Below are 24,103 nucleotides of genomic sequence, written 5' to 3'. Positions count from 1 at the left end.
AGGATGATCCAGTTTCTGTATATTACTGACATGGTTGCCATTTTTTACCAGATGTTCGGACGCTCCCGAGTCAAGGCACCAAACCGTGCTTTTCACATTTCCACTCAGGTAAGCCGAGAAACTGTGTTCATTTGAGAATTCACTTTCGCCTTCATCTGACGCACTGTTTGTAGCTACGTTAGCATTCCTACTTTTGAATTGTTTTTGTTGATGTTCACTTCTTGATTTATTTAGTCTACATTCTGAACGATAATGACCATATTTTCCACAATTGTGACATCTTCGTTCATTTTTCCATTTCTGTTTCGTTCCTTCCGGTGTGGCAAAAGCCAAAGGTGGCTGCGTTTCATTCTTGCTTTTCCGCTGCTTGCCTTCCCGTTTCCTGTCCTCGTCGCGCAGACGAGTCCTCACAAAGCTCATGGTGAGTTTTTCTGAACTGAGCGTCTCCAGGGCCGTGACGACGGAGTCGTATTCACCAGGCATCGTTAAGAGCAAATGGCACACGATGTCTTGTTCCTCCATCTTGGCACCAGTCGATCGTAGATCACGCATGACTCGATCAAATTTGAGAAAATGAGCCTCCAACGTTTCCTTCGCGGGGCTATATTTCATCAACAGAAGCTCTTTTCGTAGTAGTAACTGACCTGCCAAACCTTGACGTTCAAATGTATTTGTCAGTTCCGTCCAAATTTCAAATGCAGTTTCCTTGTCCTTTACATATTCCAAGTGACTGTCGGCCACTCGTTGGACAATCTGGGACTTGCACTTCTTATCCCTTTTCTTTAGTTGCTCCTTCTTTTTTACTTTATCTTGTGCCGTGATATCTGAGGCATCAACGGCTTCCACTGATGCATTCATCGGTGTTTCCAGGATGTCCAGGAGGTCGAGTTCATCAAGCAGAGTCTCCATGCGGAATTTCCAATTCGAAAAATTCGATCCGTCGAAGAGAGGGACCTTATTCTTGTCGTCGGCCATCGAACGTTGTTAGAACAAATTACGCGTATTTTTAAGTTCGTTAATTTACTTATGACTCTTATTACTCGTCGCGAACTGCGCTCACTGGGCCCATAACCTGTTGTGAGTGTGAACTCTTGAAAAGGTTTTATTTTAATTAATTGTTATTTTTGTTGTACATAGAAACCTTAGAGACTAAAACAAAACACAATATAAACCTACTTTAATTGCCTTTCTCAACAATTACCAATTTCTTTTTCGTTTTCGTCGCTTTCAAAGCAATATTTTTTATCATAACATGATGTGGATTGTGCAGACATAGGTGCAGAAGTATCATCCGCTGTCCGAAAAGTGTCATATTGTCTTTGAGGAGAAATTAGAGATGTAGAAGTACTGGCGGTTAGACCTTTATTTTCTTCGAACAAATTTTTTCTTTGCAAACAGTGGTTTCTATAATAATATGAAAAGCTTTTAATATTAGATTTTCGTTTTATTTGTGACACCTTATTACCTAAACAATTTGCCCATTTTTCGTCTACTTTTTCTTGGTTTGGAAAGTGGAATTTTAGATGTTTTACCCATCGCTAAGCGCACTTTTTTATAGTTTTATATATAACAACACAAACAAAAACAACACTACAAATCAGCAAACTGAAAATTACAACATTCAATGAAAACGGTTGAAGTTGAACTGGGCTTGAAGACGAAAATAAAAATATTAATATTCATGGTGGGTGGTGTCCGTTCTCGATCTGGTAAATTTCAAAGTAATAGTTTACACATGTCTGTCCATAAAGTGCGAAAGTGCCGCCAGTCCAAAGTCCAACACCCTGGCTCACTTCCGATCGCACCGAGAGGGAGAAAGAAAGTGAGAAAGAAAATGAAGGATGGTGAATCTCTAGTAACGAAATCAACTCTTAAACTTGGTGATTCTTAACACAAAATTGTAAAGCTAATTAAAAATATATTTGATTTTTTATTTCAAGAAATGTTAGTAAAAAGTTACAAAATGTTCCCTAACTTGTTAAAATCACAAATACTTCAGTACTTCTGCATAAATTATGTAGTCAAAGTAATCGTTATTTTCACGTTTTTCAATTTTTTTTTGCAGGAAACAGACGCTTATTGCAGATATGAATAAGTTACGGAACATTATTATACGTTAAACTTTCACATAAAAAAAATTGAAATTCGTAGCTCAAACCGTATCGCCGTAATTTTGATTTGAAATACAGTAAAAACTAGGCAGAAACGGGTCGAGTGACATCGCCTTAACAATCTATTTTAAAAAACGAGCCGGGGCCTTCCTTAGCTACTGCTGGCAGACGTCGATAAACTATCTCTCTCGGACCTATGAATACGCATAAGACTTTTTTGTCGCACTTATTTAAAATGTTTATTCGCGTCGGGGAATTATTTAAAACCCTCGTATTCGTCTGGCTTTTTTGCACATATTTTTAATATCAATTAATAAATCTGCCATAAAAATTTCAGACTGCCTAAAGCCCTAAAGTATATTTTTTGCGTATACAGAAAAAATGACTTTGGGGCAGTCGGGCTGTACTTTAAAACCGTCCAAATAATCTGGGATTTTTATTTCTGTAATCTATAAATGCTAAACTAAAAAATCAGTATAATTTCAAGTTGTCTAAAGTATGTTTTTTGGGATTAATTTTTTGCAAATATCATATGCTGCGCAGCAGTAAAATAACCGCAAACGCCCTTAGCGACTCACGATTCCAGATTCACTAACATTCAAATAGTACAATTTTTTTTAATTTCTGATTGCCTAAAATACCTTCCCAAAATTCGTCATCAGCTCTCGGACTATTACATCTACAACATTAATTAAAACAAACTGGTCATGCCTACAACAGGTATAATAGTCTAGTTCATTTTAAAAAAATAAACTGGTTTTTTGTATCCTTTTTATTGCTTTAAAACAGTTTCTTTGCCACAAAATCATCATTACAGAATGAGAACCACAGCAGAGACCACAGTTATAGTGTACCTGCTCGCGGTGTCGTGTGCGGCCGTAAAATTACGTAACAATTCCACTACCTCATTTTGGAAATTTTAAAATTTGCAATTTTTAGCGGCAAATTTCCAAAAATGTGACCGCAAACAACCTGATTTGAAAGAGTGCGTGTTGAAAGCCGCCCAAAATGGCATTCCCCAGCTGACACGAGCTTACGACGAGGTCAACATCCCCAATGTGCACCCTCTGGAGGTGGCGGAGGCCACGATCGGCGCGGGGACGGGGTCGGTGGCGGTCGAGCAAAAATTCAAACAATGCAAACTCGACGGTTTCCATGAGATGAAAGTTGACAAGTTCGAGTGAGTCAAGGCAAATGAGAAAAATTCTTATGTTAATGGATTTTTACAGATTTGATTTTGAAGGGAAAACCCTCTCTGTCTCTGGATATTTTCCGGAGATTAGGAAAAAGTGTCAATATGAGCTTGACGGGAAGGTTTTGTTGTTGCCCGTTAAGGGAACAGGGCCCAGTACAGTTATTTTGAGTAAGTGAGTTGTTCTGCTTTGGTTTGTGCCTCAGGTGTATTTTTCAGAAAATCTTAATGTGTCTGCATTATTTGATTACGAGGAGAAAATGAAGAAAGGGAAGACTTTCATCAAGATTATTTCAAGTAATGTCAGTATGGATCCAGAGTTTGTCTCGTACAATTTTGAAAATTTGTTCAACGGTGACAAACAATTAGGGGACAACATTAATCGAGTGCTCAATGACAACTGGAAACAAGTTTTCGATGAAGTTAAAGATGACTACATTGAGGTTATCAACAGAATTCTTGTGCAACTGTTGAACAATTTCTTCTCCAAAGTATCTTTGGAAGATGCTTTCGACTAAAAGAAAAATACTTCTTTCTGTATACATAATCAAATATAATTGTTTCACAATTAAAATTGTTATTTGGGTTTTCGTGCGTCCCTGTTTACCATAAAAAGTACTAATAAAAGACCGACAATAAAATTATGTGAACCATTTCAAATAATTGAACAAGAATTGATGTTTGAAACCCTTTTGATGAAATTATTTTATCAAGTAATATTATTTACGGAGTAAAATTGTCTTTTTGTGCAACCGTACGCGAAACTATACTTGGGCCAACCAACAGATATAGTAATAAAACCGCCCCCTAGTGCCCGCGTATTTTAAATAGCAGCTTCCAATTGGCTTATTCAAAACGTGCGCAGATTTTCGAAAGCCTGATGTACATCCACAGAAATAACTTGACGGCATCCAGCATCTCATTCGTTTTAACCTCGCTTCAGGAGTTTGACCACGTGTTTATGTTTGTTTGTTTTCCTTGGCATTTTTCGATTTGTATTACAAAATAGTTTTTTTTCAAGACTTATAAAAATGACAAATGGTAAAGAACATGCTTCATTGTGAAACATGAATGGTAACGGTAGGAGTGGGGACGTCACTTGTTCGAGTGTCGCAGCAGTGGAAACACTGGTACACTCCAAACCATGGCTTTTAAAAGCACAGTGAAACATATTTATCGCGGAATCAGGCGATTCAAAATCAAAGAAATTCCATTTCGAGAGGATTTCCCTTGCTATTATTCAACGTGGAAACGCTGCAAGCATTTGGGGCACTTTTCCAGATTCCGCAATATTATCGGAAAGTTTTGTATTAAATATAAAACAAAAATGTTATGTAATTATGTAATTAATATTTTAAATTTAAACGATTAATATGACATTATGAATTAGGTATATGGAATAATGTCTTTGATTTCGTAATACATAACAGTTTAGTAAAATATTGAAGAATTCTTTGAGCCTCATCTTACCGTATTCGAATTCTGGGAAATTGTTTACGACATTATGTAAAAGTGGCTGAAGCGCTGCGAATAACGAACATCTGTTTGTAATTGTATGTAATTTAAGCGAACGGTCCAATCGACTCGTCCACCGACAAAATAGCAAGAACAGGTACTTCAATAAAATTTACAGTGCTTTATGATTTTGAAATTTAAGGAGACGTAATTATCAAAATGTACAACATGTGTTAACAATAAGAGCAACTTTATGGGTGTCATTTTCTAAAAAGGAGAAATGTAAAAATTACAATGCCGTCGGAAATTTAGTGGGAAAGGTACCTATTTATTATTATTTAGGTTCACCTTGTCGCATCTCGGTTCCACATCTTGGATCGCACTCCCTCTTCTGCGCATCCTTAGCGGCCATCTAAGATTTGACGAGCAGTACTTCGCGTACCTAAAACAGGCTGCGAAATTCAATTTCGCGGCCCTTGCTTTTAACGACAGTCATTAAAGTAAACCTCATTTTAATATTTGATCCAAATCAGAGTTTCCATGTAAAACTGCCGTTTAGATTTTTCGGGTATGAAATTAGAAACCGTAGAATTTATAATACGTACTTTTTAACTGTGGAAGAGTACCTACACGAAACTGAAACATCACTTTCACCACAATTCTCTTCCGACATTTTTACGATTATTTCCAAATGAATTGTTTTTGGTTGCACAAAAACAGTTGTGTACACCTTGGCTGCAAAATCCTTTAACATCCTGGAGATTGTCCTGTCTGGCCCGCAAGCAGCCTCGGCGACGATTTTTCTCTCGGTACGTTAAAGAATGATTTCGCGTCCTTGATATACAAATAAATATTAATTAAAAATTTAGTAGTATAAAAAAATTAAAAAAATCAAATCTCTTCATGCGGCTTTACTTTAAAGTAGGAGTTTCTTTTTTAGTGCCATTCCATTCAAATTCTTACTTTTCACGATCTTAGTTCTAACAGACACTAAAATAACAATGGTAAAAAATTTTACTAAACAATCAATAATAGAATAATTGTGTGTAGGAACAAAAAAGAGGAAAAATAATAAATTGTCAATATCCTCTCAAAAAAAAAAAAAAAATAGAAAAAAAGGTACTTACATAATTGCACAGCCAAGGAAATTGTATAATATGGAATAACAATATCAACAAGCAAAAAATACAGAAAAAGTAAAGAACTAATATAATGAATGAATTAATTCTAGATCATTCTTTTCATTCTGTGGTGACGCTTCTTTGTGTTTTGATGTTTTTACCACATCAAGAAGAGGTTTTTTTTGTTCGTCACTGTCAGAATTTGAGAATTTTCTCCTGTGTGAACGGATTTTGATAAATGTTACAACTTGTCAAAACGAAACGTCAAGCTAATTTTAAAGATTTTAAGCGAATGGTGCCTTTAAGGGGCTCGTCGAACAAAAAAAAAAAACGTTGTATTCAACTCGTTCGTGTGTAAATTGGGCTGTTTATGGCACTCGTGGACACGAACTCGTTAAATAAACTACTATTATTATTATTATATTGTGCTTCTAAACTATCTTTTTTAATTTTCTAAATTCAACGTCAAAGAGAAGATAATAAACAAAAATTTTCTCCAGTTAAAAAAACATTTCTTGGAAGTAGTCGTTTGAGAAGTGGAACTTCGGAAGCTTTACGTAATTTCAAAGTGTCTACACAAGACATCATTGATGCAGGTCCCTCGAGTTCTTTTGATTTACAACAATCTTCACTTCTTAAAATGTAACATTTGCCATAAAAAATTTTTGTCAAAACGTGGATTAAACATACATCTTCGAAAAAGCCACTCGAATAGCTCTATTGCTACAACAACAACTTGTTCTTCTAATAATAAATGTAAGATTTGTCCAAACTCAAGAACCTTTGTTAACGCTCATGGTTTAAAAATTCACACTTCAAGATGCCATAAAGAATCTTTTGTTAATTTATCACCGGTTGAAGAATGTAAGAGTTTTCAAGAAAGAATTGCTAACTTTAAATCTAATGTTCCTGACTCAAAACAATTCCTAAAGGTGCACGAATTTCAGTTGCAAACAAACTATCTTCCGTGATAAGTGCTTGTGTTAACCTTAATACGATGAATGCTTGGAAAGAACTTTTTCTATTTTCTTATAGGATTTTGAATATTTCAACTAAAAATTTAAAGGATAAATCTTTGACTTCAAAAGTAAAGGAAAACATCTCTCATTATGAAGTTCCTAATACATTTATTAAAAAAAAGAATTCAAAATTTTCCGTTTACAAAACAGCAGTGATGGTGACATCCGTGGAGCTATTCGTTTACTTTCTTCGTCAGATGTTTTTGCAGCAAACAACTCAGATACTTTTGCTCAATTAGAAGAAAAATATCCTCCTCCTTCTAGAACACTTAATCTACCGGAAGCACCAAATGAAAATGTTGATTATTTATCAGTTTCTGAAGATAAAGTTTTTAAAGCCATAATGTCTTTTCCGAATGGTTCTTCAGCTGGTTTAGATGGGATAAGACCACAACATCTAAAAGATTTAATTGGTAAAAGTTCATGTGATGCTGGCCAACGTTTGCTGTCTGAGATAACGCGTTTATGCAATTTTATTTTCTCTGGGAAAATAATTTCGAATTTTACACCTTTTATCTATGGAGCTTCTTTATGCGCTCTGTCTAAGAAAGATGGTGGAATAGGCCCAATCGCTATTGGATCCACTTTTAGACGCCTTGCATCGAAATTAGGATGTTATTATCTTTCTGGAGAGATTTCAAATGATCTTAAACCAAAACAACTTGGTTTCGGTACCAGAAGTGGTTGCAAAGCAGCTGTGCATTCCGTAAGATCATATTTAACAAACTATCCAGCCGAAGTTTTTTTGAAGATTGACGTTAAAAATACTTTTAATTCTGTTGAACTTGAACGTGACTCCCGGCTGTTAATGGTTAACAATGTTACTCTTCTCGTTCATATCTGATTTACAATGGAAGTTTAATTTATTCCCAAGTTGGTTGTCAACAAGGCGACCCCCTTGGTCCTGCTATATTCAGCTTATCAATTCACCCGACCATTGAAAAACTTTCGTCGCAACTTCATGTTTGGTATCTGGATGATGGCGCTTTAGGCGGTTCAGCTGAAAGTGTTTTAAAAGATCTGGAAACCATTATAGTTGAATTTGAAAAAATTGGATTATCATTGAAGATGTGAAATATTCCTCTCTCGTCATGTTTCTGAAGAACGCAAAATCGACATTTTGAAGAAATTTGAATCTCTTTCTCTAGATAGTAGAAAGACCTCTGCAGAAGATTTATCTTTACTTGGTTCGCCGTTATTTGAAGATAAAATGCTTAATTTTTTCTCAACAATTTTGGAAAGATATCGAAAACATAAAACCTCATATGGTCATATGGCTCTATTTCTGCTGCGTCATTGCCTTTGGATTCCGAAACTTAACTACTTTCTTCGTTGCTGTCCTTTTTGGAAATTCAAAAATTATTGTAAAGCTTTTGATGAAAAAATTCAATCAACCTTAGAAAAAATTTTGAATATTAAATTATCTTCAAACTCATGGAATTAAGCATCACTTCCATTGGATTTTGGTGGACTAGGTATTCGTTCAGTGACTGATTTATCTTCAGTAGCATTCCTTGCTTCTATACATTCTTCATCTCATCGGATGTATACTCTCTCCTTTAAACAATACATTTGAGATCAAATAAATTAGGCAAAAATGAATAGGGAATTTTTTCTTTCTTAAATTTTTTATAAAAACCGTTTAAAATTTGTAATGAAATGTGTTACAAATATATTAATATACACATTAAATGTAATGTTTCAAGTACTTGTAGCATTTTAAATTTATCTTGTGTTTAAGAATACGTGGGAGGATTGGGGCAATTTTTGCCTAGTTTATTTGTCAGAAGCTTTGGATTGTTGGAAGCTCTTTGTCCCGGCATTGAGATACCTGATTCACCTAATTTGCAAATATTTTGGGATATCAACAAAAAGTTTAATGAAATTTTGGATTCTTCTGATCATCGCAATAAAGCAAGACTGCTAGCTGTTTCTGAATTGGAATCTGGAGCCTGGTTAAAAGCTCTACCATCTTCTAACCTTGGTACTTTATTAGACCGTCAAACACTTCAAATAGCTGTTGCCCTTAGAATTGGATCTGAAATCTATCATCCACACATTTGCATTTGTGGCTCTCAGGTGGATAAATGGGGTCATCATGGTCTTTCGTGTTTAAAAAGTGCTGGTAGAATTCCGCGCCACAGTGCCTTAAATGATATTTTAAAGCGTACCTTCTCTTCAGTCAACATTCCTTGTATTATTGAACCTTACGGATTGCTTCGTGAAGATGGTAAAAGACCAGATGGGGTTACTTTAATTCCTTGGAAACGTGGTAGAACACTTGTTTGGGATGTAACATGTGTTGATACCTTGGCTGCAACACATTTAGATGGTTGTTCAAGAAAATCAGGTTCCGCTGCTCTTTCAGCCGAAAAATTAAAAAAGGCAAATATTGTACCATTAAAGAAAATCATAATTTTGTCGCCTTTTCGTTAGAAACCTTTGGCCCATGGAGCCCAGATGCTAAAGAGCTTTTTAAAGATATAAGCAAGTTGCTGCTTGAAACATCTGGTGTTTCCGAGTCCCCTAGCTATTTCCAACAAAAGAATAAGTATTGCTATCCAAAGAGGAAATACTGATAGTGTTTTAGGAACTGTGGCCAAAAGCTCAGGACTTGAAGAAGTTTTTTATTTGTTTAAAATTTAGTTTACATATCATATAAATATTATACATTATTATCAAAAAAAAGTAAAATAGTAACATATTAAAAAATTTATAAACAAAATCTTTTATTCAATAAATTGTACTCCGGCAAAATTGCCGTGTCGCCGGGTGGTGGAGGGAAATAAATAATAATATTTAAATAAATATATCCGGTGTTTTTTTAAATGTCACATCGTAGTAGGCGTTGAAGAGTCGATTGTGAACGCACCACTCGTGTAAAACGTAAGATTTAAATAGCTGATCCGTGATCCGTAACCTGTAGAGTGCGTTCACAATCGACTCTTCAACGCCTACTTTGAGGTGAAACACCCGATATAACATAATTACATTTTATTGTACGTGATAAACTTTAATTTCCTTCACAATAAATTCGTGTGTTTTTCTAAACGACTGTTATAATAACACAGAAACCAGAGTATTATTTAGTAATTTTTTTTCAAGGATGTCTTCAGAAAATAATTACAATCGAAGGGAAAATTATTGATTAAGCTAATTAACATTAAATATTCAAACTATTTTAAATATACACTGACCGGCAAAAAAAACCGGCCACCCTGAACTTTTTTTGAAAGTGTGGTAAAATCGTAGAATCTGATGGGCTAATAGGGGGTTAACCATATTATTTTTTGTTATCAATGTTTTAAGATGTTAAATATACTCTAACACCCTTTGGTTTTTATTTCAATGGCCAAGATTCTCCTTCAACATTAGAATGTTCCCACTGCAAATTTTTCAGCAGTTTACTACACACTTTTTTTGTTAACAATTTATTGTTGAAACTAAAAATCAAATAGGCTTATGTCAAATGTTTTGGAAGTAAGTTTGACATGTTCTAAGAGTTCTACGAACAACAATGGTGTTTTTAATGATTTTTATTATTTTCGTTACTTTTTCAAATTAAATTTATTTTCTTGTGTTGAACTTATTTTTTATTGGGTAATTTGAGCATCCTGAATCAATAATGAATGGTTTTTTAAATTAATACTAATTTCTAATTAAAGTAATGAGTATGTAAGCATTTATTAACGATTAAAAAGAAAACAGTTCGGGTGGCCGGTATTTTTTTGCCGGTCATTGTACTCGTATATTTAAAATATTTTGAATATTTAATTGTTAATTAGCTCAATCAATAATTTTTTTAATTAACAATTAAATATTCAATATTTAAATATTTACAACAAGATCGTTGACTTATTTAACAAGTAAAACACTTATTCAAATCATTAGGTGTTCTCCTTGACAAAATTGAATGGTGTAGGATTTGTGAAACCATCTGAAACATCTAACTAGCTGACCCGACAGACGTTGTCTTGTCCAAATTTCAATACCTAAATTTGTTTGTGATCGTTTTGTGAATTTGTGAAAAGCTATTGGAAATGTATAAAGAAAGTAAAAATGAGGAATTTTACATGGGAGATGAATTCTATCGGCAGTATTCTACACTGGTGAAATGCTGGAAATGTGTGATGTGTCTGGAAGGTGATCGAGTTGGAACCATGCGGTTTTGTTTCAGAATTTAAGTCACAATTTAATTAAGACACAATTTCATGTCTAAACAAATGATTTATTTTCTTTCATTAAATTTGAAATCACAATGAATCTCAAGCAGTTTTATTGGGTGATTCAAAATGATTGTGAATAAGTATTGCAACTATGTACGAAAATTTATGTGGCAACTGTGTGAATGGGATAGAGTTGACATTTGTATGACGTTTCATAAGCGTGCATTTGATTTTTTTAATTCCATTACACATTGATTTGACAACTTTCAAAATTGCGCGACTATGAACTGTCAAAGAAATGTCAACTCTATCCTACCCACACAGTTGCCATATAAATTTTCGTACATAGTTGCCAGATTTATCCACAATTATTTTGAATCACCCAATATTTACACTTCGATTGCAAGATCGATGTTCAAGTAAACAATCCGATTAGTTTGATTCGCAATTTCACAATCAGCTGTCAAATGACATTTGTGCATGTAGGCAAATAAATTGGAATAGAAATAAAACAACTACTACATTTGTTGGACAGATCGCGAAACAACACAAAAGTAAAAGCAAATCTTCCAGATTTCCAGGAAATATGTAGCTCCTATTGTCAGTTATGATCCAGAGAAAAATTATAATTTTTGAAATTTGTCCGAATTTTCCGACTTTCCTTTGTAATTGTCCCGATTTTTTTTTCCGAAAACTTACCCAAAACCCTAACAAACAAAACCAAAAAAGAATTACGCATAGCCATCGTTCGAATCCTGAGTTATGGTCTTGAGTTCATACAAAAAAGCACTTTCAGTTTTCCCCGAATTATTTTAAATTAGTTTTTCCAGAGTTTTCTCCAAATCTTCCAGTTTTTTTTTTCTATTGAAAACATTCAATTGAGTTATTTCCATCCCGGAGCATATCGAACAAAAAAAAAAGAATCAATCAAATATGTCGTTCTTATCGTCAGTTATGATCGAGAATGCATAAAAAAATTATAATTTTTGCAGTTTGCCCGAATTTTTCGACTTTCCTTTGTAATTGTCCCGATTTTTTTTTTCTGAAAACTTTTTCATGACTATAACGAACAAAACAAAAAAAAATAATAATGAATATCCATCACAACAAAGCACTTTCAGTTTTTCCCCAATTTTCCAATTTTCCAGGTAACTTTTCCAGTTTTTCTTTACATAAAAACCTCACACGGATTATTACGAACATTAAAAAAAAAATTAGCCAAATCGTTCCAGCCGTTCCCACAGAAAAAAGCACTATCAGTTTTTCCCGAATTTTCCAATTTTCCGAGCAACTTTTCCGATATTTTTTTCTTTTTAAACCACTCCTGAATCAAGGCGAACAAAAGAAAAAAATAAATATTCAAATCGGTCAAGCCGTTTTTGAGTTTTAGCGAGACTAACAAACGGCGATTCATTTTTATATACAGTGTGGAAATTACTTATGGAATAAATTCAGTAATTTCAAAACTAATGACATTTTTCGAAAATTCTGAAACAGGTCAATTTTTGTTTTTAATAATGCTTTTTTAAGTTACTTCACTTTTTCATGACGTCATCCATTTTTGAGCTATGACGTCATCACCAATTTTTTTAAATAACAGATAGACCTTCCTACTAGCTAAACGATGAATGAAAAAAATTGGTACCTTACATAACAATTTTTTTGAGAAAATAACAAATTTTATTTCAAAAATTTAATTTAATTTTTAATGTATTTATTTTTTCTTCTATGTGGTTATTTAAAATCGAGAGTTTACTTTAACAGACCAAACAATTTAGAAGATTTATGACAGAGAATTCGCGCTGAAATGGAACAAATCAGCCCTGACATTATTGAGCGCGGTGTACAGTGCCAAAAGTTGGCGGGGGGTGATTTCAACATTTGCGTTACATTTTATTGTTAACCTTAGATGTTTGTTTGTTTCTGTTTAAGGTCAATTAAAATTTTTACATTAAAAATTAAATTACATTTTTGAAGTAAAATTTGTCATTTTCTCAAAAAAATTGTTATCTAAGGTACCACTTTTCTTCGTTAATCGTTTAGGTAGTAGTAAGGTCTATCAGAAAAAGAAGCAAAAAGTCAGCGTTGTCATTTAAAAAAAATAGTGATGACGTCATAGCTCAAAAATGGATGACGTCATGAACACGTGAAGCAACTTAGAATAAGCATCATGAGAAATAAAAATCGACCTGTTTCAGCGTTTTTGACAAATGTCTCATTAGTTTTGAAATTACTGAATTTATTCCATAAGTGGTTTCCACACTGTACATATATAGATTATTTGTTGTTGTTGATTGTTATTGTAAGTCAACATGTACTTGAACTGGTTTTTCACGATTTGCTTACTCAAGAGAAAATAAATAAAAGTTAATTATCTTGATAGTTTGACCTAACCATATTATCTTATCCTGAAGATAAATTTAATTGTCGCAAACAGCCTCCTGAACCCTAGGTTTCGATCTGTTGTCTTCTTGTTTTTTTATTTATCTTTTTTTAATATTTCACTAATTAAACTTATTTATGAAGTTATTCCTCAGGTGTAAATATTTTTTGATGGGTCGGAATGCGTCTGGGTTACACATTAAGTCCAGCCACATTTCCATTATGTCCTTGTAGATAAGATAAGATAAGAGTAGAGTAAATGTGTAACAATTATACCGTGCGATCAACAATTACGTAGATAACGGAACTCAGCTAATAAACATCAAACAACTGTCACTACATTTTAATGCAAAAATGGTTTATACTTCAGAACATAAAAGATTCATCATTGAATCTCACCTTCGTAATGGTGTTTTCAATGTTTGGCCCAGTTTCTGCAAAAATTTCCAAATTTAAATTGAAACTGGTAAATATATGCAACTAAAAATATATGCCGTTCACGATTATTTTAAACACGCAGTAGGCCAAGATATGTTTTTGTAAGATTGGCATCAGGTCCTGTCAGATGACGTTTCGTTTTCAAATAACTATTCGCCTTGTTGCCAAATCCGTCCTTAAGTTAATTAATAATTTTATCCTTAAACTTCTAATTATCCAAAATGCCGAAAGTAATTTCTGACGATAAGAAAGCATGTATCAAAAGATCTTTTGGTGAATACAAGAAAGACAGACCAGACTTTACTAATGAACAGATTTTTGAAAGATTGTCACGTATTTTTGAGGTAATTTCTTTTTTAATATGAAAATGATGTAGTAATATTTTATTGCAGGTCGTTAGAAATTCAATAATTGATATATTGAAACAAGATTTTGAGCACCTAGAATCCTCCTTTTGTGGTACAAGACCTAAAACTGATAAATTTCTAAATCATGTGTTTCGGAAAGACCTTCAATCTCTCACTTGGCAATTTAATTCACAAAATCAATATTTTACTTTGGATACACTATTAACAGACGCAAGAGAAAAGTTGGAATTTGAAGGAGGCCGAACTACTTTGCACAAAATTTTAAAGTCAATGGGCTACAAATATCGTTTAGTTAATGGTCGAAAAATTATATGCGAACAAAAACACGTTGTCGCATGGAAAATAGTTTTTTTAAGGAAATTCATCAAATTGTTCAAAAACCAATTGCAGTATTCTAAGCGCCTCTCAGAATCATCCGGTTGAAGTTCTTGAAGTATTGTGATTTTGTGTGAATAGAAGTTCAGGTTTTTCTAACGGTACATCAGCCTGAAGTGATAACTTCCTGAGGGATTTTTTTGAGCTTTGTTCCATTCGTTGGAATAAATCTTCAACAATTTCTTCATTCACTGGCGCTTTTTCTACACTTTTACCTTTTTCAACAGTTGCCACAAATCTATCCACAATCCTTCTAATGTGTGGAATTAATTTGCTTCCACGAACTTGTCATTTGGAAATTTTGCGAAAAATTGTTCCTTGCAAGCGTCTATAGAATAAACCCACTCCCCATTCTGCAGGGTACCATTTCGGTAATACGACATCACAATGAAGGTGTTTTGCTCTAGCGATAAAACCATTGCGGTTTACTAAAAAGATTGATTATTACTTACTGTAAACATATGAAAATATGTTTCGCTATTTCCTAACTCGTTTTTGGTATTCACAGTTCACACTTATGCGGAAAAACGTTTTACTCTTGATAAAGACTGTTGAAGAAAATCACAAGCAAAACAACTAAGACGCCGAACTCGCAAACTGACGCTAAGATTTAATTATTAATAATTTGACATTTGTCATTTGACATCTAATTTGTCAGCTTCAACGGCTCGACGTAATTCGGCCAAAAAAAATATAGAGCCGCACAATTCCACAGGACTCTTGATATATGTTCTTTTATAGACACTTTGTACTTCAGTAGACTTGGACGTCCAAAATCTTAAAGGCTTCTTTGATCTAAATAATTGTTGATCACACGGTAATAGACAGTAATTTAATATGAATTTATTGCAATTGCTGTCATAAAGTTATCTTCGTGTTGCAGTAGCAGAAGAACAAAATCTGGTTTATCGGGTATTGTACCCAGAATCTTCGCTATAAAAATTCTTTACAATTCCATATCACAATGAAAGCTGCAATCATGGGATACTTGTATGTATTGTGTTATCCTGGGCGGGCATGAAACTCCATAACTCTGTCGTTTGCGCACTTTCCAAAATTCCACAATTTCAAATTTGTTTGGACTCTCCAAAAATTTTAATTGAAGAGAGTGTTGCAGGTTTGCTTTGGAGAAGAAGAGTGAAGAAAGGGCTTCCAAGATTTCAATGTTAAAGGATGTCTTAGGTACAAATGCGTTTCTTGCAGTACGCCAAGTCAAAAATTTTGCTTTTGGAAAATTTGCAAATTTCAAATTCAAATGGGTATGAAGAAGTTAAGAAAAGTGCGAAAATCTCAATCAGGTTTCTCAGAAGCAATTTGGATGTGAATTCAAATTTGTTCAATGGAGACAATACTCTGGGTGACAATGTCAACAAAGTGATGATCGACAACGGAAGAGAAGTGTTCGATGAGTGGGAAGGACGACCATACTGAAACCGGCTACCGAATTCTTCTCAGTCTGCTGAATGGATTCTTCTCCTAAGTATCCATAGAGGAAGCTTTCGATGAAATTTTGAAAAATGGGAACAATTTCGTTAAAAAACGTGCTGTTACTGTTCTCATTAATTATTATTATTTAATCTATTACACTATTCAGTGTTGCTTCGTATTTTATGTTTAATTTTCCACTTTCACATATGTATTTTTTTATAACTGTTTTTTATTATTTCGCATTTAAATGTAAAAAACAGTTTATTGTATTAAAGTATGTAAGTGACCTTCTCGGCATTTCTCATCTATTGATTTTGAACCAGTTGCACCAGTCTTTTTGCTAAAAAAAATTGCTATTTACATTCTAACGTCACCTTTAGTTGGATCAGTAGACTGCAGCGATGAGATCCGTTGCAATCCTTGCCTTGGTGCTCTGCGTCCAAAGCGTAAAACTTCGTAATCGCCAAAAGCCCCAACTAGCACTTTTTGACTCTACCTCTTTCAGCTCCAAACTTCCAAAAGAGCAATCCTGGGCTCAAACAGTGCGTCTTGAGGGCCGCCCAAGACGGTATTCCCCAACTGACCCGGCCCTTCGACGAGGTGAACCTCCCCAATTTACACCATTTCTTTGTGTCGGAGCTCAGCATTGGAGCGGGGACGGGGCCGGTGGCGGTCGACCAAAAATTCCGCAACTGCTCAGTGTACGGTTACCACAGGATGAAAGTTGACAAATTCGACTAAGTTGAAGTTGAGTGAGAAGAGATGTGCATTTTGAGTTGTTGCAGATTTGACTTTGAAGGGAAGACCCTCGTGGGCGCTGGGTCTTTTCCCGAAATCAAGTTAAAATGTCAGTATGAGCTTGATCGAAAGGTGTTGTTGTTGCCCATTCAGGGGACGAGACCCGGCACAGTAGTCATGAGTAAGTATCGATCTGCGTTCAGAGTTCGATTTTAGTTCGGCTTTGCAGAAAATGTGACTCTGTCAGCATTTATTAAATACGGAGAAAGAAAGAGTATGGGAAAGAGCTTCATTAAAACACTTGCGACTAACGTGACTATTGATCCGGAGATGGTTTGGGTGAATTTTGAAAATCTCTTCAATGGTAACAAACAATTGGGCGACAACATCAATAGAGTCCTCAACGACAATTGGAAAGAGTTGCTTGAACCATCTACTTAACAATCTCTTTTCGAAAGTTTCTCTGGAGGAAGCTTTCGATTAACCAATCAGTGACTACTTTTGCAATTATTGCAACTAATTTTAGGCGTGTTTCCTAACTGGTTCTAGTGCTAAGTAAACAGAACGAGGTAATACAAATACATATGTATAGAAGAATAAAATTAAGGAGAAAATAAAGAAGTTTATAAAATGTTATAAGTTATTTTCACGACAATTGAGAAACTAATAAATAAATTTAAAAATATTATTGTTGAGGTAAACGAAGGTGTAATGATAAGAAAAAGAGATGAAACGTAGTTTTATGAAAATGGAAAATTAGATTTATTTACTTCAACTATCCCACCTCCACCCGGCGGCACGGCAATTTTGCCGGAGTACATACACTATTACGGATATTACTATCAAGTAATAATGCAGTGCTTATCAACATAATTACCGGCGTCTCGCCTCCGCATTATGACTTTGTTGTGTATTATGTTCTGTGTCAATGTTAAGGAACTTCCTCACGATGTGACATGAGTATAATAATATACCTTTTTGAATTTCAACTACCAATGTGTTATCTAAATCCAGAATTTTTAAATTTTTAAAAAGAGATTGCGGTACTATTCCCGTTGCTGAAATTACAAGTGGTAAAATCGAATTTTTTTCTAAACACCAAAGATTTCTCATAGCAACGGACAGCTCTAAATATTTATTAATTTGATGATTGATTTATTATTCATGTTATTATAATTTATTTTTTCTACGATCATGCAAAGGGTGAGTGTTCATTGCATTGTTTTTAGTGGAAAAAGTGCCTCTTAATTGCACTAGTGCAATAAAATCTTTATTGCAATAAAGGCAATAAAATCTTTATTGCACGCATCTGTCAACAGTCTGTCTACGATTGTGCAAGAAGTAAGTGTTCATTGCATTTTTACACATGATGCACAGGACTGAACTGTTGTTTATCGTTGTTTTTTTCTCGTTGCTATAGTTGTGGCTCTCCTTCAGTGTAATAGTGAAAAAAATAGTGGGCCTGTTTACAACGCGAGTGAAACGAGCGTTTCAAAGGCCCACGAGTGCCAAAAAAAGCCCAATTTATACAGGAACGAATTGAATACAACGTTTTTTTGTTCGATCGTAGAAAAAATGTTGTAGGTATGCAACAGGTGCAAAAAGCGTGATTGCACTTGACGTGTTGTCGATGTTGACAATTTTCCGTCGCGTGCAATAATCATTCACTTTTTGCACTTGTTGCATAAATAACTATAAATATCTACCGTTCGTGCGCTGAAAATTGTTTATTAATAGAAAAATAGAGAGAAAAGAATTATGTTTATATTTTGCAACAAATGAATGGAAACAACAGTTCATCAAAATGGGAAACTACGGGAAAGTGCTCTCAGTTGTCCCTGATAAAAATGCAAGAAAACATGTCCGACGTGAAAATCTTAGGAAAGAACCAAAACAAAACAACCAGGTATTTCACGACTCCGCTACGTGATCTATTAACAAAAATTAAAAAAAAAAACCTAAAATGTCCGCCATCTGCACAACAACTCTGATGCTCGTAAAGGCAGACATTTTGATACCACGGTTAGTCCACACGATGCAGACCCCGACTCTTGTCTTCTTGTGGTTCCTCACACTCACCGTCGCTGTAAAACTATGTAATTAATCCAATTCGTCAATTTGTTGTGTCAGTATTCGTGTTTCACCGTCAAATTTTCCAAAGTGCAACCGAAAATAACCAGACTTGAAGGAGTGCGTGTTGAAAGCCGCCCAAAATGGCATTACGACGAGGTCAACATCCACAATGTGCAAGCGCGGGGCGGGGTCGGTGGCGGTCCAGCAAAAATTCAAATAGTCCAAACTCGACGATTTCCACGAGATGAAAGTTGACAAGTTGGAGTGAGTCAGCGCAAATGAAAAAAAAATCTTGTGTTGATGGATTGTTACAGATTTGATTTTGAAAGGAAGACTCTTTCTGTCTCTGGGTATTTTCCGGAGATCAGGAAAGAGTGTCAGTATGAGGTTGACTGGAAGGTTTCTTTGCTGCACGTCAATGTCATTTCAAAATTTGGTTAGATTGTCACAAATTAAAATTTTTTCCCTGCATGATTATGACCACGTCAACAAAGTGTCAAAAAATTAAATAATTAATGTCAATTAATGTCATACAACATGATAGGTTATGATTTTACGATCGTTTTACAATGGAGCATTTTCCATTGCGTCAAAACATGATTTTGACGACCAGTTTTTTTTTGCTCGCGACAGTAAAAGGTGTTTTTTTAAATTTGGCGTCGAAGTAGGCGTTGGAGAGTCGATTGAGATCGCACCACTCGTGTAAAAGCGTAAGATTTAAACAGCTGATCCGTGATCCGTATCCTGTATAGTGCGTTCACAATCGACAGTTCAAGGCTTACTTCGACGCCAAATTTTAAAAAACACCCGTTACTTCAGGTATATTTTCCAGAAAATCTGAACGTTTCTGCATTATTTAATTACAAAGAGAAAATGAAGAAAGGCAAAACTTTTATCAAGATTATTTCAAGTAAGGTCAATTTAGATCCGGAATTGATTTCGTACAATTTTGAAAATATCTTCAATGGTGACAAACAGTTGGGGGACAACATCAATTGGGTGATCAAGGACAACTGGAAAGAAGTCTTCGATGACGTCAAAGATGGCTACGTTGAGGTCATCAACAGAATTTTTTTGGAACTGTTCAACAATTTCTTTTCCACAGTGTCCTTGGAGAACGCTTTCGACTAAAAAGAAAAATCTACTTTTGTATAATTAAATAAATATTGTTAAGATATTTTCAAGAAAATGATTAAAATGTCTTACATCTAAAACTGTTATTCTGTGTCCTTGTCTTGTCTTCGATAAAAATGAATAATAAAATACTGATAAAAAAGAGATGAAATTATACCGTTAGTGTTTTGCAACACTAATGAATGGAAAGAAGTGAAGAAGAATTCATCAGGATGGAAAATTACAAACAAGTGCTCTCAGTTGTCTTTAATAAAGATGCATGAAAACTTATCGGACGTTAAAATCGTAGGAAAGAACCCAAACAAAAGAAGCAGGTACTTTGGCATCTCACTACGTGATCTCTAAACAAAAATAAAAAATTCCAAAACTGTCTACCATCTACACAACAACTCTGATGCTATAAACTGGTACATACAAAGATACAAATTAATAAAAAATAGTACTTGGCAGATACAGCAAACAAGATGAATAAAAAATGTCTGATTGAATCAGGAGTGGGTCAAGGTTGTTTACAATATTGTTGACACGTCACACTTTACTGTTCTAATAGTTCGCACAGCTTTATTTAATAACTAAATAAGAAAGCTAAATAACAATTGCAATAAGTTTGGAGGTTAGTCAAAATATTTCTCCATATGCACATTTAAGAAGAAATTATTAAATAATAGAGGCAGAATTTTCTAAACAAATTTTCATAATTTTTTGACAACTTCAAAGATTTCTATGCAGTTCTCGTTGAGCACCTGATTTAGATTATTGCCCATTTGCTTATCACCCTTAAAGAGGTTGGTATACAAGTAACGAAAGTTTTTCCCTCTTCCTTTGCCGAACTTCCTTGGGACGTACCCTAAAACTGTAAACAAGGACGCTCGACTTTGCCGATCGACTCCCATCGGCATAGTGTGGACCTGCCTTAAACCTGCTAGTGAAACAACATGCGAGCTAGCTGGCCCGGACTACCCTCAACTTTTTCGTGACAGAACAGGATGGAGGTTACTAAAGTCTATTTTTTCCTGGTAGGCGCGTGCGTGCGCATCTCCGAAAGGTAGAATCACATAGCTAAAATTTTTAGCAGGATGCAGGAATTATTAGTATTTTTGGTTGCATATTATCTAGGGAGATCAGTATTTGTGGTTGCACATTAAAACTCATGTTTATGATTTAATTTTTGTATAATTTGTAAAATGTAAACAAAAAAGTTTATGTATAAACTCGTGGAAAAATTGATAACAAATATTATATGTACAACATTTTTTATTTTTATTTTATACATACAGGAGTTTAATCGGGTACAAAACAACTCGATACTTATGGATTCAATCGCTAATTTAAAAAAAAATAAAATAAAAGAAAATAATCATCAGCGCACTTTTCACTTATAATTACACGAGCTTTTTTTTGACGAAGTAAACTTGACATTTCAATGAGAATTTTGTTGCCTGGCAATTCAACGAAAAAAACTCCCTCTGAAAAAATTACGAGTCCGTAGGACGAGTAATTTTTTCTGGCAGTTTTTTGAGTTTAATTGCAGGCAACAAAACTCGAATTATAAATGTCAAGTTTACTTCGACCCAAAAAACAAAAACTTGAGTGTAATTCGGTAAGACAATTTAATGAATACGGAAAAGTATGATGATGCAGACCTGCTAGAATCAAACGCTTTCAAAAGTTAGGTTCCGTTTTGTCGCTGGAAAAGTTAGGGCAAACTTTTTTCGCTGTCATAGTGACAAAAACACCGCTGCTTATGGGATTTTTAGTGTATGAATTAAATTGTCACATAAAAAAAATTACAGTGACATCGACAAAAATTGACAGTTCACATGAAAGCGGCAAAAATTTCATAACATGGACTGCTTCGACTACAATCATTTATAATAACCATGTATAGTCCAATTTTTACCCTTTTGCGATCACGTCATTATCTAGTAACTTTACGTATGTTTGAGCTAGGATCAGAAACAAATTTGAATTGATCATAAATAACTATAAATATGTCACATTTGTTGACAATTGCTTCGAAAGGTTATGTTTGTAATCAATGTAATAAGTGAAAGAAATTAAAAATTGTCAAATTGACAGGACCATAAAATAACCTCAAAGTGACCATCAATAAATAAACGTGCCCTTTTCTTTTGTTTTTTTCTGTTTCTGTCGTTTCAATAAAGAGAAAGCGAGGAAGGAAATCGTGACGTCACCTCAAAAGGGTAAAAATTGGACTTTATCTTGCAAGAGAAAAGGAGATATTTTTGATGTTCATCCAATTGAATCATACATTTCCTATCAGGTTTCTTCGGTGCCTGTAATTGCCCACACTTCTTTTCTTCCGCCAAGTATCGTTGAATGGTTCTAAATCCACAACCTTCAACACGTAATTAAGCTGTGATAAAACAAAATAAAATCTGAAATCAATACCAGTATAATCTGCAGTTTTTTCCATTCGAGCCGTCTTGGTTAACTCGGCAAAATCCTTGAAGATCCCACGAAATACTTAAACGATCTTTCTTCTCGATCTTCTCGGCTTGTGAGAAATTTGCTATAAATATGAATTTATGCATTAATAAAAAACTGTTACTTGCTGTTAGCATAAATCCAACTTACGCCGTTTATTTGGTGATCGAAATTGAGACATCTTGTTGACATATAAAAACTTCTTAACCTCTAAGAACTAAGAACTGTTTTTTTAATAAATAAACGGACACAACAGAAAACAGACACGAAACAGAAACAAAACAGACACAAAACACGAACGGAAAAGTAAGACACGATGAAACAAAAATGGCAGCTTGGACCTGATTGACAGTACAGAACACTGCAGTATTGCACATTTCTCTAGTGTAAGTAGAAAAATAAAGTAACCAATAGGAAAGTCGCATTTCGTTGCAGGATTTTGTAAATGCGCACACACGCGCCTACCAGGAAAAAATAGACTATAGCAGCTGTCAGAATAGTACAGGTCGACCAGAACAGCTTGGCCAGTGACGCAGTGGACTGAAATCCCTCCCACTAGCGGAGCGCACTTGTCTGTTGGGTCTGGAAGTGTTTAGATCGTGTACAAACGGGCGAAAATCAGTGCTTCAAGATTCAAGTGAACAGCATGTCCGGGCTGTTTTGAGCAGATTTGCTTCGTTGAGTGTACCGTACCTACAACCATAGCCATATCCTTGTCTTACAGAGACTCGCTCGTTTCCTCTTGTACGCATCTCACTCGCCAAGCTATTCTGGTCAAGCTGTAAGTCTAAACAAGTAGGTAAACTCTGTCCACTCATGTTACTAAAAGTGTTCGCTCTACCCTACAACAATAGATTCGGTGCAAAATTTTAAAAAATGGAAAGAGCAGGTTTACACGTGATGTTTTATTATTATTCTGCATGTTTGCATTTAGGAAAGACGAAAGAAAACTTCAGTATAGTAGGAGTAATATATTGGGTTTTATTAATACAGGGTATTTCACGAGTGATAATGTGCCCGACGCAATTAAAAATGTAACGCTTAATACATTTTCTAATTTCCGAAAAAAGCTGGCTATTAAAATTAAAATATCCAGCTTTTTTCGGAAATGGCTAAACACAAACAAAAGATTATTATTTAATGCATGAACAAAAATTACCTCTGAATCATTTTCGATGTTTGTAATGTCACTTAAAGTGTTCATTATGCTAAAGTCCATTCACGTTGGATTTTCTCTGCCAAATTGTCGTCACGTTGCAAGCCTGCGCCTCCTTTCCTAGTAATTTTTACATTATCGTGTTTTATTCGTGATAGAGCGATTGAGAGCGATTTGACGTCTTTAATTTTGAATGTTAGTTTGACGTGTGAAATAAAGTCACAGATTTTTTAATAAAATTCTATTCCTGGGTGATTTTACCATGGCGAAAAGACAAAAGGTTAATTTTAAAATTGCGTTAACCTTCCACAACTGACGTAATGTGACGAAACCCGCAAGCTAATACGGACTCAAGAAAAAATAGCTTCAGTTCGAAAATTAATTAGTTAGAATCCTTTAATATTTAATGTATTGCATGTATTAACATGATTATAATCTATTTACGACCTTTATTGAGCAGTTTTAACAATACAACGTTATTTTAAAGGTAATACGTACA

At 34.5% G+C, this 24,103-nt stretch overlaps 1 protein-coding gene and 1 long non-coding RNA gene across 2 annotated transcripts in view; one reads left to right on the top strand and one right to left on the bottom strand.

Moving 5' to 3' along the window:
* Positions 1–22,809, bottom strand: part of LOC138133992 (uncharacterized) — a 70,385-nt gene extending 47,576 nt beyond the window's left edge. The window contains exon 1 of the long non-coding RNA XR_011160601.1: positions 22,599–22,809. This is a non-coding gene — a long non-coding RNA (uncharacterized lncRNA). The remainder of the gene's footprint in view (positions 1–22,598) is intronic.
* On the top strand, positions 2,903–3,872 carry LOC138133800 (protein takeout-like). The gene is made up of 4 exons (XM_069051760.1): positions 2,903–2,999; positions 3,051–3,291; positions 3,341–3,474; positions 3,523–3,872. The coding sequence occupies exons 1-4, from the start codon at positions 2,930–2,932 to the stop codon at positions 3,819–3,821; spliced, it is 744 nt and encodes a 247-aa protein (XP_068907861.1). The 5' UTR covers positions 2,903–2,929; the 3' UTR covers positions 3,822–3,872.
* Positions 22,810–24,103: the final 1,294 nt, after the last annotated feature.

The sequence above is a fragment of the Tenebrio molitor genome, chromosome 6 (genome assembly GCF_963966145.1).
Source record: "Tenebrio molitor chromosome 6, icTenMoli1.1, whole genome shotgun sequence".
NCBI classification, from domain to species: Eukaryota; Metazoa; Arthropoda; class Insecta; order Coleoptera; family Tenebrionidae; genus Tenebrio; species Tenebrio molitor.
This window is presented reverse-complemented; position numbering and strand designations above follow the sequence as displayed.